This window comes from Salmo trutta, unplaced genomic scaffold, assembly GCF_901001165.1.
Source record: "Salmo trutta unplaced genomic scaffold, fSalTru1.1, whole genome shotgun sequence".
Lineage (NCBI taxonomy): Eukaryota > Metazoa > Chordata > Actinopteri > Salmoniformes > Salmonidae > Salmo > Salmo trutta.
In genome coordinates, this window is record NW_021822941.1 from 3,736,912 (window position 1) to 3,750,348 (window position 13,437).

The 13,437-nt window shown below is 38.1% G+C and overlaps 2 protein-coding genes across 5 annotated transcripts; one reads left to right on the top strand and one right to left on the bottom strand.

The window, feature by feature from the left end:
* Nucleotides 1-62: 62 nt before the first annotated feature.
* On the bottom strand, nucleotides 63-7,222 carry LOC115187387 (caspase-14). Of its 3 annotated transcripts, none has more exons than XM_029746468.1 (8): nucleotides 6,831-7,064; nucleotides 5,191-5,346; nucleotides 4,674-4,899; nucleotides 3,017-3,157; nucleotides 2,395-2,501; nucleotides 1,841-1,974; nucleotides 1,686-1,763; nucleotides 63-1,053 (listed from the first exon to the last, which is right to left on the bottom strand). In XM_029746468.1, the coding sequence occupies exons 1-8, from the start codon at nucleotides 6,849-6,851 to the stop codon at nucleotides 1,029-1,031; spliced, it is 888 nt and encodes a 295-aa protein (XP_029602328.1). In that variant the 5' UTR covers nucleotides 6,852-7,064; the 3' UTR covers nucleotides 63-1,028. The 3 variants fall into 3 exon arrangements, with proteins under 3 accessions (XP_029602328.1, XP_029602329.1, XP_029602330.1); XM_029746469.1 differs by having other exon boundaries at nucleotides 5,191-5,343; nucleotides 6,831-7,062; XM_029746470.1 differs by lacking the exon at nucleotides 1,686-1,763 and having other exon boundaries at nucleotides 6,831-7,222.
* Nucleotides 3,851-12,907, top strand: LOC115187401 (caspase-14). Of its 2 annotated transcripts, none has more exons than XM_029746490.1 (5): nucleotides 3,851-3,962; nucleotides 11,281-11,497; nucleotides 11,591-11,707; nucleotides 11,813-11,922; nucleotides 12,029-12,907. In XM_029746490.1, exons 2-5 carry the CDS (start codon nucleotides 11,287-11,289, stop codon nucleotides 12,164-12,166), a joined length of 576 nt encoding a protein of 191 aa, XP_029602350.1. In that variant the 5' UTR covers nucleotides 3,851-3,962; nucleotides 11,281-11,286; the 3' UTR covers nucleotides 12,167-12,907. The 2 variants fall into 2 exon arrangements, with proteins under 2 accessions (XP_029602350.1, XP_029602349.1); XM_029746489.1 differs by lacking the exon at nucleotides 3,851-3,962 and adding an exon at nucleotides 10,280-10,812.
* Nucleotides 12,908-13,437: the final 530 nt, after the last annotated feature.

A 13,437-nucleotide genomic window follows, 5' to 3' on the forward strand; every position in this document is an offset into this window, starting at 1 on the left:
TTATGAGATGTTCAGAATGAGACTGTAGAGGAAATTAATTAATTTGTAACTGTTGTAAAACCCAGGTTTTAAAATCTGATTTAATCACAGGAAACAATGTCAGTCACTGGCTAGAGCAAGGAGCTCTGACGCCCACTATAGCTCCCTCTACTGCATGTTCAGAGATACTACCATCTCTTCAATGTAGAGCCATGGCCATGCAGATCACATCAAACCGTAGCAAAAATGTTTTCCAACATAATAAAAAAAAAATACAAATTGTTTTAATTGAACAAATTCAGGATGATCCCACCCTGTTTGCTTCTGTTTGGTTCCCCCCTGAAGTGTATTCATTAGGAACCAAATGGAATCAAACATAAGAAAACACACAACGATGAGGGACAAATCAGAAATTGTCCAACAACAAACATTTATTTTTGTTGCTAATTGTTTCGCTATGGTTTGCATTAATGAATACGCCCCAGTATTCCCCAAGAGGCCCAGCCTCCCCTTGCCATTCCAGCATAACTGTTTTAAGAAATGTTGCATTTTTTCTGAGCATCTATTCTGTTCTGGACAGAGCATGTAAAACTGTTGTAATCTATAGCATTAGATTTTGTCTCGCTGACACCTCATGAGGATCAACATCCTCATCATAAGAGTATTTGCATAAAGGACAATGACAACATAATTATTATTTATCATATGACACATCAACACACAACAAGCCCCGAACAATTTAGCATTACATCAGAATATTCCATACATTGAGACATTAACAAAAACAGATAGTAAATTTAACATGACTACAACATAACATATCTGGATTCAATAACCGTTATTTTCTTCACGTTCTTCTCTGCATTATTTCAGGAAGGTCCCACCCAGTTTGCTTCCCCCTGAAGTCTATTCACTAGGAACCAAATTCAATATTTATATATTACATGTTCAATGCCTGCGTATCAAGAATGCCGCTTCCATCCTCTAAACTGTCCCTCTGCAGGGTCTCCTTTTTCACTCTGTTGACCAGCTATTCCAGCTCCTTTACTTCATGAGAGAAAACATGTATCTTTCCTGAAAGAGGAGAAAAGGTGTTTGGCTTTACAGGGTAGAAAAGACTAAAAAGTATTACGTCAATAAAACTGCCTACAACTGCAAACACACAACTTGATGTTAGATAGTAACCCTGATAGTAATCTATAAACCAGGAGAAATAAGCCATGGTGTGGTTTTCTGTAAACAGTCATTACAAAACGTCAGCTAACTTTAGCCACGGCTAGCTAACAATGGAAGTTTTTAGGAGCAATTGTGCAATTTTCGAAATGTCATGGCCAAATCAACTGACAACTCCATATATGGTTTGGCATTAGGTGATTTGTCCATTTAAAAACTATTGCACGATTACCCCCATCACTTCCATTGATTGTAATGTAGTTCTGGCTAAAGTTGGCTATTTATAGTGGCTGTTTATTTCAGCAATTTGAAAATAAATTTTAAAAACGACTTGTTTCTGTTACTATTAATTCCTTTGTTTCTGTTACAAGTGTCTAGCTAATCAGTTGTACAACTGAATGCATTCAACTGAAATGTGTCTTCCGCATTTAACCCCTATGAATCAGAGAGATGCAGGGGGCTGCCTTAATCCACATCCACACAGTTGTTGGTGGTTAACCGCCTTGCTCAGGGCTAGAACGACAATGTTTTACCTTTTTGGCTCAGGGATTTCATCCAGACAGGTTACCATCCTACTCCTGGTGATAATTGCCGCACCAGAGATATGGTTTCTGAGTTTGAGCGGGAAATAATCCTCAGCACACAAACCCAGCGCCAAATGCAAATACTTTCAGTTTATTATCTTTACCTTTCTAGATTAGTAGTCCCAGTTCCAGTTTTACGTCCCAGGTAAAGAAGCCTCTTGAGGGTGGACTCGATTGTCATCACCACTTTCTTTGTTGTATCTCCTGAAGAGCTTCTCATCACCATCTTTGCATTGGCCTGTGGATGTAGAAAACAATGTACTGTCTGTCACAATTTACAGTCTGTCACAATGTGCAGTCTGTCACAATGTGCTGTCTGTCACAATGTGCAGTCTGTCACAATGTGCTGTCTGTCACAATGTGCAGTCTGCTTTGGTTGGAAATGCTGTATAAACAACATCAACCATCCCAAATGACTCAAAATGGAAACTAATCAAAAGCCACTCTGGCAATCAGTGGTATTTTCATTTGTTAAAAGTTCACTTATTTTTAGCATCATACCAACTTGTCTTCAACTTTAAAACATGCTGTATTTAAGACATGCCTTCAAATAGACATCAACACTAACATTAGTTAATGTTGTTGCCAGTGCCACTTATGTTGACTATGTAACACATGGAGGACTGCTATTAATGTATTATTCATAGGAAAACTGTACCTTCACCAATAAGTCATAGACGTGTTCTTCCTCTGTGGCTGAACCAAACACCTCGCCTATGTTGACAATCATATGTGACCCCAGGTCACTCATCAAGGACACATAATCTGCAACAAGATCATCATTTGTCATTCATGTTTCCTTTGAATGAACACCTAGATGCATTTGAAGGTCTGATACAGTAATCATACTTTGGAGATGTGTTCCAAGTGTATCTATTGTCTTTGGTTATACAATAGTTTACTAATTCATTATTCACTTGACTGGAATAAACTGTAGTTGGTTTATCACAAACCCTTGATTGTGCATTCAGTGGCGTAACACAGTTTTGCAAGGCCACACAAGGTCAGATTATTTGTTAATTTTTTTTTTTTTTTAGGAAAACAGCTAACTTCTTGCAATTCTCTACATGAGGCAGATAGAAAATGTGTAGTTTTAAAGCTAATCTCATGCTATTCTACACATTTTGCCTTTAGGCTCATAGAAAAGTTTTAATTTCAAACATTTTGCCATGGCTTAATGGTTTAAAACAATCTTGCGTGTGCTGCAGGGGTGTGTCCTACATCACTTTGTATTAAATGTTGAACTTTAAAAAATTATAAAAAGTAATTTATGCAATTACCGGTCATAGATGAATATGCAACCAGCATATCATTAATACATGGTGGTACTCGGCTGGACCTGTATGTTCGTGTTTTTTCGTCCTCCTCTGATGTGGTAGTATCAGCAGCAGAGTCAAGAGGCACTCCTAAATCCTTCCGTGCTTAGATTTAAATATGTTAAGACAATTACTGTACATCATTAAATAATTTAATTTCACAATAGTTAGTGGAGGATGGTTTAAGAAGAAAAACAATCCCAGTTTTTCTTAAAATCCTGGCTGGAGGATTCCAGAGTTCCCTTCTTATTTCCTCCTGATTCCACGAATCTTCAAAACAGGATTTTTTTTTTAAAAACAGGGAGTTTTGGGAAAGTTACCAGAATGTTGTAACGTTATAGTCAGACCCTCCAGGATTCCGCGATTCTGTGATCGCATAATTCAATGCAAAATCAACCAATCAGCGCATATTATACGAGAGCTCGCAATTTTGACCAATCCCCGCACCTTTAGTTCATTAAAGGGTCCCATCAAAAGCGGGTTCGTAATTTTGACCAATTACTGCACTGTTACCGTGGATAATGGCCCAATCTAACCACACGTCAACAAAGTTTTTCCCCGTCCTGTCAGCGCATTCAAGTGCGAAGATGATGGGTGATTGTTGATGGCTGACAGGCAAATCAAATCCAATTTTATTGGTCACATACACATGACTAGCAGATGTTAATGCGAGTGTAGCGAAATGCTTGGCAGCACAATGAACAGAAATCAATCTCATTTGCCAACAAAAATAACAGCTAACGAGCGTGCAAAACAATTTCCTCATGTTTTTGGAATCTAGAGTCAACAATCAACAGTCACTTGGAATCAGCAAAGAATATGAGAATGTCAGAACAGTTCCCACAGCAGAGGCAGATCACCATGACTGAATTGGTAGCAAGGAAGACTGGCAAGCGCTGAAAGAATCAAGGTGAGTGGCGTTTTTACTCAAACTTTTATTCCGCTAACCTTGGCTTTAGTAAGGTGGTCGGCACTCTGCTCTCCCCAGGCTGTCTATGGAGAGCGCTGCTTAAAGCACTGAGTGCAATTTGTCAGCTTTGCCGTTTTAAACTGTCTGTAAAACTTAATACGGATCACGAAAGAACAATCTTTCTGGATTGTTTAAAAAGGGAATAGTACATATCAACAACATTGTATGTTCTTTATCTACCTTACGACCTTTTCAGAAAAAAATCACAATCAAGTATTTTGTAAACAACTTATTAGAAAGAAATATCGGTCCTCAAATTGAAAGCGATAGATCAGCTTTGAATCTATTAGTTTTTTTAAGAGAGGTAGAGAGGAATGGGAAGGTCATCTTGTGTTGAAAGCAAGCCCCAAGCCTGATGGAGAGGTGTGTGTGAGTGGATTATGACAGTGCTGTTTGTTCAGGAAATAAACACAATTGAGCACTTTAGATGTTTCTAATTGTTTTGTATTATGTGTTTTGCTTAATATCGTCCTAAACCTGAGCACATAACTTTTTATTACTTTATATGAAATTAACGTGAAAAAAAGACATCGCAGAATTTCAGAAAAGATACCGCAAAATCAAGAGGTTTTTTTGATGCAGAAATCACTAAAGAAATTCACGAAATCCTGGAGGGACTGTATAGTACTGTACATGGAAGTGGTAACTTACGCCCTCTACAGGCATCTATGATGAAGACCTTGGGCTTCCCCTTCATCTTGGGACACAGCTCGTCTCCAAACGGTTCAATTATATCTTTAACTAGAAGCCTTTTGTTATCTGCACCTACGATGACATCACGGTTTCCATGGGAGGTGGTCACTACAAAAACACAGCTGATGTCTTCTTTGCTTCCGTTGATGCTGTCTCTGAAGTCAGAGACTGCTCTCTTCATTTCCTGAATGGGGAAGTCCATCACAAAGTAAAACCCTCCTCAATAAGTAATATCATCACATACTGTACACACACACACACCTTCTGTATTTTATTGTCAATACATTTGTTTTATTTACACTTTGTCAATAAAAACATGTTTTCACTTTGTCATTATGGGCTATTGTGTGTAGATAGGTGAGAAATTGTTATTAGTTGTTTCTCTAAAGAAAAGTTGGAATAGTTTTTGTATATGTTTATATATTGTAAATGAGTACTTAATACAGCTGGTAAACAAATAAACATGAAAACATACCTCTGCAGTTTTGTCAATAACAGGTGGTTCAAACTGGACACCATAATCATTGAAAAGTTTCTTCATTATTTCGAGGTCGCTATCAGCACCACTGTGATTGATACGCAACAGCAAAGCTCTGCGTTGTCCTTTCAAGTCATATCTGTCAAAGTCCTGCAGTGTTGAACCGACAAAGATAATATATCTATAAGATCATTTTGATTTTGTTATTTTATTTAACCAGGAAGTATTTTATTTAACCAGAATAACTCTAATGATGGAGTCCTGGCCTTGAAGAGCAGTTCAATAATAAAAATGCACATTTAACAGTACAGAGCATAGACAGCAAAACACATAACTATCAAAACCAATCAATACCCATAGTGATCATACAACTGATATGATATTGGCATGAAATATTGTAGTTGAACACAGTCTAACTTTAGCCATGAATTCCTCTATTGGGACAAAGTCCTACACATTGAAGGAATGCTGAAGACTGTTCCAGAACCAACAAGCCAGAAATCTAAAAGCTGTTTTGCTGTTCTCTGTTCTGGCCCTTAGTACATAATAAGAACTTCACTTGGAATGATCTGAGTTTATAAGAACCCAGCCTGGTTGTTGTTGCTCCACTGAGGCCCATATTGGTTTATAAGAACCCTGCCTAGTTGTTGTTGCTCCACTGAGGTCCATATTGGTTTATAAGAACCCTGCCTGGTTGTTGTTGCTCCACTGAGGTCCATATTGGTTTATAAGAACCCTGCCTGGTTGTTGTTGCTCCACTGAGGCCCATATTGGTTTATAAGAACCCTGCCTGGTTGTTGTTGCTCCACTGAGGCCCATATTGGTTTATAAGAACCCTGCCTGGTTGTTGTTGCTCCACTGAGGCCCATATTGGTTTATAAGAACCCTGCCTGGTTGTTGTTGCTCCACTGAGACCCATATTGGTTTATAAGAACCCTGCCTGGTTGTTGTTGCTCCACTGAGGCCCATATTGGTTTATAAGAACCCTGCCTGGTTGTTGTTGCTCCACTGAGGCCCATATTGGTTTATAAGAACCCTGCCTGGTTGTTGTTGCTCCACTGAGACCCATATTGGTTTATAAGAACCCTGCCTGGTTGTTGTTGCTCCACTGAGGCCCATATTGGTTTATAAGAACCCAGCCTGGTTGTTGTTGCTCCACTGAGACCCATATTGGTTTATAAGAACCCTGCCTGGTTGTTGTTGCTCCACTGAGGCCCATATTGGTTTATAAGAACCCTGCCTAGTTGTTGTTGCTCCACTGAGACCCATATTGGTTTATAAGAACCCTGCCTGGTTGTTGTTGCTCCACTGAGGCCCATATTGGTTTATAAGAACCCAGCCTGGTTGTTGTTGCTCCACTGAGGCCCATATTGGTTTATAAGAACCCTGCCTGGTTGTTGTTGCTCCACTGAGGCCCATATTGGTTTATAAGAACCCTGCCTGGTTGTTGTTGCTCCACTGAGGTCCATATTGGTTTATAAGAACCCTGCCTGGTTGTTGTTGCTCCACTGAGGCCCATATTGGTTTATAAGAACCCTGCCTGGTTGTTGTTGCTCCACTGAGGTCCATAAAATACTGATGTGATTAGAAATGTAAAAACATGTACAACAGTGTATTAATATAATGAGTCAACTCACCTGGATTTGAGAGTTATCCATTTGTCTTGACACAATATGTTCAACTAATGTCTGCTTCAAGTTCACACACACTGTTGCAAAACAGTACAGTTTGGTACTTTCCACAGACCTTGTTGAGCACCGCCTCCACCCCACTTCCTCTGTACTCAGAGACAAAAACTGTTATCCAATGAGAATGAGAACAACATCCTGCTGAAGCATTCAGTTTCAGTATGAGTGTGTTTTGCTATCCTTGGCTTACAGACAATATCATAACCCAGTTATAATTTATCCTTCACAGAACAAGAATTCATGTTTAAAAATAAATCCATATGTGTTTTGAAAAATCCTAATTCCATGCTGTATGTTGCGTTCATTTTCAGGAGGTGACGACTGCATTCAGTAATTTTGAATATATTCAATGTCTGTTTTTTTTATTTGTATCTATTTACCAATCGGTGCCCTTCTTTGCGAGGCATTGGGAAAAAAACCCTGCTCTTTCTGGTTGAATCTGTGTTTTGAAATTCACTGCTTGACTGTACTTGTAAAAAAATCTTTTTAAGCACATTTTTACTCTTACTTATTTAGGATTGCCATAACAAAGGTCTTGAACACTTATTGACTCAAGACATTTCAGCTTTTCATGTTGTTTTTCTATCATAAAACATAATTCCACTTTGACATTGTGGTATTGCGTGTAGGCCAGTGATCAAAAGATCTATTTTTAATCCATTTTAAATTCAGGCTGAGAAAGGAGCTCTGACGCCCTCTTCTGCATGTTCAGAGACACTACCACCTCTTATGTATATTCATTGTTTATAATGTCTTTTTAGTTCTGTGTTGGACCCAGAAAGACTAGCTGACGTCATGCAGATCTTAATAAATGATGCTGATAATGGGGATCACAATTCCAAATTTTAAAAAATCTTGTAAGTATTGAGTCATGTATATCTCTTTTCCACAACAATGGGTGTATTCACTAGAAACAATACGGAAGTAAATGACTGAAAAGAACAGAGATGGACCTGCATTTCTTCAAGGTGAAATGCTTATTTTCGTTGCAAAAAAAATGTATTTTGCAGAAAACATTTCACTGTGGTTTGCATGAATGAATACACCCCAGTCTCCCCACGAGGACCAGAACTGCATTGAGAAATATAGCTTTTTCCTGAGCATATTCTGGAGAGAAAATCTAATTACATTTTATTGGTCGCAAACACATATGTAGCAGATGTTATTGTGGGTGTAGTGAAATGCTTGTGTTCCTAGCTCCTACAGTGCAGTACTATCTAACAATACAGAGCAATCTAAAAGTAAAAGAATGGAATTAAGACATATATAAATATTGGGATGAGCAATGTCTGAGTGGCATTGACTAGAATACAGTATATAACCACAGATTAGTAAACTACTGGATCACTCCAATCCTCTTCATCAGTGATCTACTTACTGTGCCTCGAAAAGGACACGAATGAAAGTCGTGCGGCGGCAGCTTTTTAAGGGGGTCAGCCACAGCACTACCCAGTACACGGAAATAATTGGACATTTTTACAATGTATCCTGCCCTGCGGAAGGATACCATATTGTAGCTGACATAACCGTGGTTACGAACGTAAAATTGTATTTGTATTTAGCTGAGCCTGCTAACTAGCTAAAGTCCCCGAAATTATTTGAAATAACGATTGAGATATATACAGTGTGTAACCTAACTCAACACTTAACTACTACAAACAAATGAAAATTACAATAAATAAAGGTGAACATGTTTTTCACTTTGCAGTGGCAGCACAACTGGGCATTTGATTTGCGAAATCATCACATGATCAGCGACACAAAAAATTTACTAATTTCAGAATTTTTTCAAAATAAAAGTAATAGTGGCTAACTAGCCAAGATATATGAAGAATTATTGTCTAAACATTAACAATAATTCATATGTGTCCTATTTAAGTGACATTTGCATTCAATTTGAGTTTTAAAACATGTTTCAGGGTAAAATAAATGCCCCCAATGCGAATCACTGTATATGGAATAGATATTGCCTTAGAGCAATAACTATTCTGTGTGCAGCAGTGTTTTGTAGGGAATACTCTCTAGGGTCTGTATAATGTATATATGGTGTCATCTCATGGGGCTGGCCTTTTACTCCACCCATTCCATTGGCGGCCAATCAGGTGCGCTTACTACTGAAAACCTGTGAACAACAGTGCAGGGCATGCGCACTGAATTAAAGGGCAACTACACAAAAAAACCCATGTTTTTTAGATTTTTCCCAGACTTCAAAAGTGATGTAGTTTAAGCATTGTTGTGAACACAGAAAATGTTTTTCTATTAAAAAAGTGTGAAAAAAAATGTTTTCTGCTGTGCATGACTGCACTTTACAGCGTGTCATCCTGCAGCACAGCATTATGGGGGAGGTTAAGGTCAGGTCCAATATTGACTATGCACCCGAGAGGGAAAGAGGTTGGGCAATCCTAGAAATGTTTTGGTGGAATATATAACATTTAGCAGACACTTTTATCCAAAGCGACTTACAGACATGCGTGAATAAATTTTTACGTATGAGTGGTATGGGTGTGCACATCAGTTTCTATCTGGTTTAAATCACCCATTCATTGACAGCATTCATTCAGTGAGAGAGAGGTTTACATATTGGTGAACACAAAAGAAGCCATCCTCCCTTGATGGGCTATCACCAGGATAATATACTATTGATGGACTATCAACAAGACAATAGACTATTGATGGACTATCACCAGGATAATATATGTCTCTCTGCTTGGCAATAAGGACATGGTCTGTACAGTCTAGTGTTCTTCACCAGGGGGTGTACTGATACATCAAGGTGTAACCGATGTGAAATGGCTAGTTAGTTAGCGGTGGTGCGCGCTAATAGCGTTTCAATCAGTGACGTCACTCGCTCTGAGACTTGAAGTAGGGTTTCCCCTTGCGTTGCAAGGGCCGTGGCTTTTGTGGCACGATGGGTAAAGATGCTTCGGTGGGGTGTCAGTTGTTGATGTGTGCAAGGGTCCCTGGTTCGAGCCCGGGTTGGGGCGAAGAGAGGGATGGAACCTACACTGTTACAAAGGCAACCTGCTGCATCTCAATACAGAAACAGGAAGTCTTACTTGTCAAAGGATTACTTACTTATTAATTAGACAATTGTTATACAAAGATCAAATGTTTGATTACCATAATAATTCTGTGGTAAGATATAAAACATTAGAACCCTGTAGAATATTTCATAATAAAATTAGTAAACTAACCGTCTGAGAGTTCCCCATTTGCCTTTGCTCTTTTTATGTCCTGTTTAAATTCTGTTTAGGAAAAACGAAAAGTGGAGTGGCTGTTTGGTACTTTCCACAGACCTTGTTGAGCACCGCCTCCACCCCACTTCCTCTGTACTCAGAGACAAAAACTCTTATCCAATGAGAATGAGAACAACATCCTGCTGAAGCATTCAGTTTCAGTATGAGAGTGTTTTGCTATCCTTGGCTTACTGCCAATATCGTAACCCAGTTATAATTTATCCTTCTCAAAACAACATTGTTATTTTGAAATGTATTTTCATTTGAATAAATAGCATTCTTTAATGTCTTTGCATTGGACTAAACTTGTCCTGAAGTTCAGTAGCGTACAGTTTTACACATATTACCAGTAAGCTGTGTTATACTGTATAACCACTGACCGTTATCACGCCCTTCAAGCATCCGCATCCTGCCAGAGCTGACTTTGAAGACAAAGGGGCAAGTTCATGTTAACGTAAGACTTCATGAGATTGAAGAACAACATTACGTTGTGTTGAATAATCTTTGTATTGAGGTCTCTGGAGTTTATACTGGCAGACTGTAAATTGGAAATGTACACGATTCACTCCGGTAAAGCCTTCCTGCTTTGTGACGAGACTAGAGAAGGTTCCGAACATGATGTTGAAATAATTGAATGTTTATTTCAAACAAATGGGTTTGAAAACCCCACTGTGTCTAAAGCCGAAAATAAAGAGGTACGTTTCATTACTGTATTATTATTCGATTGTATTTCCATAAAATTGTCACATTTAATCTTGAAAATATGAATTCATCTAGATGGACCATAGAGTTTATAGTAAAGATTGTGTGCTATTATAAACAGTGTGCTTGTATTATTGTAATAAATGTGTTAAATTATGTACACAACATTGGCATAGTGTTATACGTCTACAGTAATGTAAAAGGTGTGTGTAGAAATACTCAGAAAAAACCCTTATGAAACAATCTACCTACAGAAGATCATGGTTATGCAATGAAAACAGCAATTTATTGTTGGTAAAATCTATAGAAACTGAAAGTAGTTAAGTTTATATGTTGCTGTAAACTTGAAAACATGCCACCAAAACATTGCAGCTAATATACTAGAAATGCATGAATCCATTTAAATCCATATAATGTGTTGGAAAATCCTAATTCCATGCTGTGTGTTGCGTTCATTTCAGGCGGTGATGACTGAATTCAGGAGATTTCGAGACCAACTGACAGGTGACGTCGGTTGCCTCATGGTGGTGATCATGTGTCACGGTAGACTAGGACACATCTCTCTGTCTAATGGGGAGGAGATACAGCTGGAGACAATCTACCAGCTGTTTAACAACAGCCAGTGTCCAGCCCTCCGTGAGAAACCCAAGCTCTTCGTTGTGCAGGCCTGTAGGGGAGGTATGGAGGCCTACCTCTGCATTCGTTTTTTTATGTTGTTTATTATTAACGATTGAAAATTGCAATACTTATAAATCAACTTTCTCTTTTCAGAGAAGCTGCATTATGAACATCCTCAAATCGATGGAAATATCATGAATTCTTGTAATTTCGTGAGAGAGTTGCTTCCCACTGAGTCTGATGTCATGGTTGTATACGCTGTGTGTCCAGGTATCCTCACCTTAATGTAATATATATTTCACTTGTAATGTCACTTTTATCCTTGTTAAGTTTAGACTTTCTTCTCAATATCCTATTTTCTTTATCTGTATATAGACAAGCTAGCGATTAGACACAAGGACCATGGATGCCCAATGTTTGTGAAGATGAGCGAAGTGTTTGAGAATGAAAACACTCACCTCCACATATACGAGCTCTTCACCCAGGTCAGCAACATATTCCTAATGTCATATTGACATTCAGCAAAGACTCCCTCAATGTTGAGCTTCTGTTCTGTATTCTATTATTCCTGTGTTTTGTTCCTCTCTCCAGGTGAACAGAAGGCTGGATGAAATCATTCCAGATTTTGCTGGATGGGAAGCTGATTCAACGAAGCTACCTGAACAGGGTAAAATAGGGAACTCTCTTCATATTGTGAGTTCTCTGACCAAAAAGTGGTACTTAAAATAAATGTGTTGTGTAATGGCCTCAGTTACATTATAGCTAAATATAAGACTTTCATTTGTATGTTATTTACAATGTGTTGCCACATTTAAAAACATAAATGGCAAGTAAGAAACGACATGCTAAGTAACCATGTTCCCAACTGCCCTCATGTTGTAGTGAATACGTACAAGTAACAATATGAATGAACCCATTCATCACAGATTGTATTCATTCCTCTGATTCTGGTGCAAAACGTTTCTTAGACAGAAGTAAACGGAACGAAACAGGGAAGGTCCTACCTGAATTTGTCCACTAGATGAATGAATACTACCCTGGATTGTCCACTGTTAGTATCATAAAAAGTGTGCTCAGTGAAAATTACTTGGTCGTAAAGTTTAAGGGGATTTTTTTCAAAGAATCAGGATCTTATGACAACGTCTTTCAAACTAATAGTCTGTGTATAATATACTGTAGTTATTAGATCAGGATACATTCAGAATTCACATGTTTACTTATTTACTTAAACAAAACAAACAAAAAGGCTTTAGTTTGTTCAGCCTTCACAAGTTCATTTATTATTAATCTTGTGTATGTCACATTTCACTTAATCAAGTAATCTACAGTACTTTTATCTGATCTCACTACAGGATTGTAGTAGAGTGTATATATAGTTTTCATATCTAATAGGGCTCATTTGACAGTGAATGATATTGTATGTATTCAACCAAAAAGTTCATGTTTTTGCAATAAATTGTTTAATTGGTTGTTTCTTTTTCTGTCCATTTCTTCTCTCCATTTTGTAGCCTATATCTATCTATATTCTATATTCCTGAAGCTTCTTGCTTGCTGAGGACAGCGGTCCGACAGCCTGGAGCTCTTTCTAAACACGAATACTCGTTTTGGAAAAATATGGAACTTAACTTTCAAATCAGCGAGAAATCATTTTTCAAATACTAAATATACACTTACTGTAGGGCAGTTTAGCAAAGTTTCTTCCTGGTTGCACCCGGCTGTATTTTCAAGAACACCGCCTAACATCGGTTCGTCCAGTGTTGTTCAATTCTACCGGGTGCAACCAGCCCTACAGTAAGTGTATATTTAGTCAATTAAAGATTATTTCTTGCTGTTAAATTCGAAATGTTTTCAAAAACTTATCGCACGTGAAGATATAGCCTTCCCTGTAGCTCAGTTGGTAGAGCATGGTGTTTGCAACACCAGGGTTGTGGGTTCGATTCCCACGGGGGGCCAGCACAGAAAAAAAATAAAAAATGTATGAAATGTATGCATTCACTACT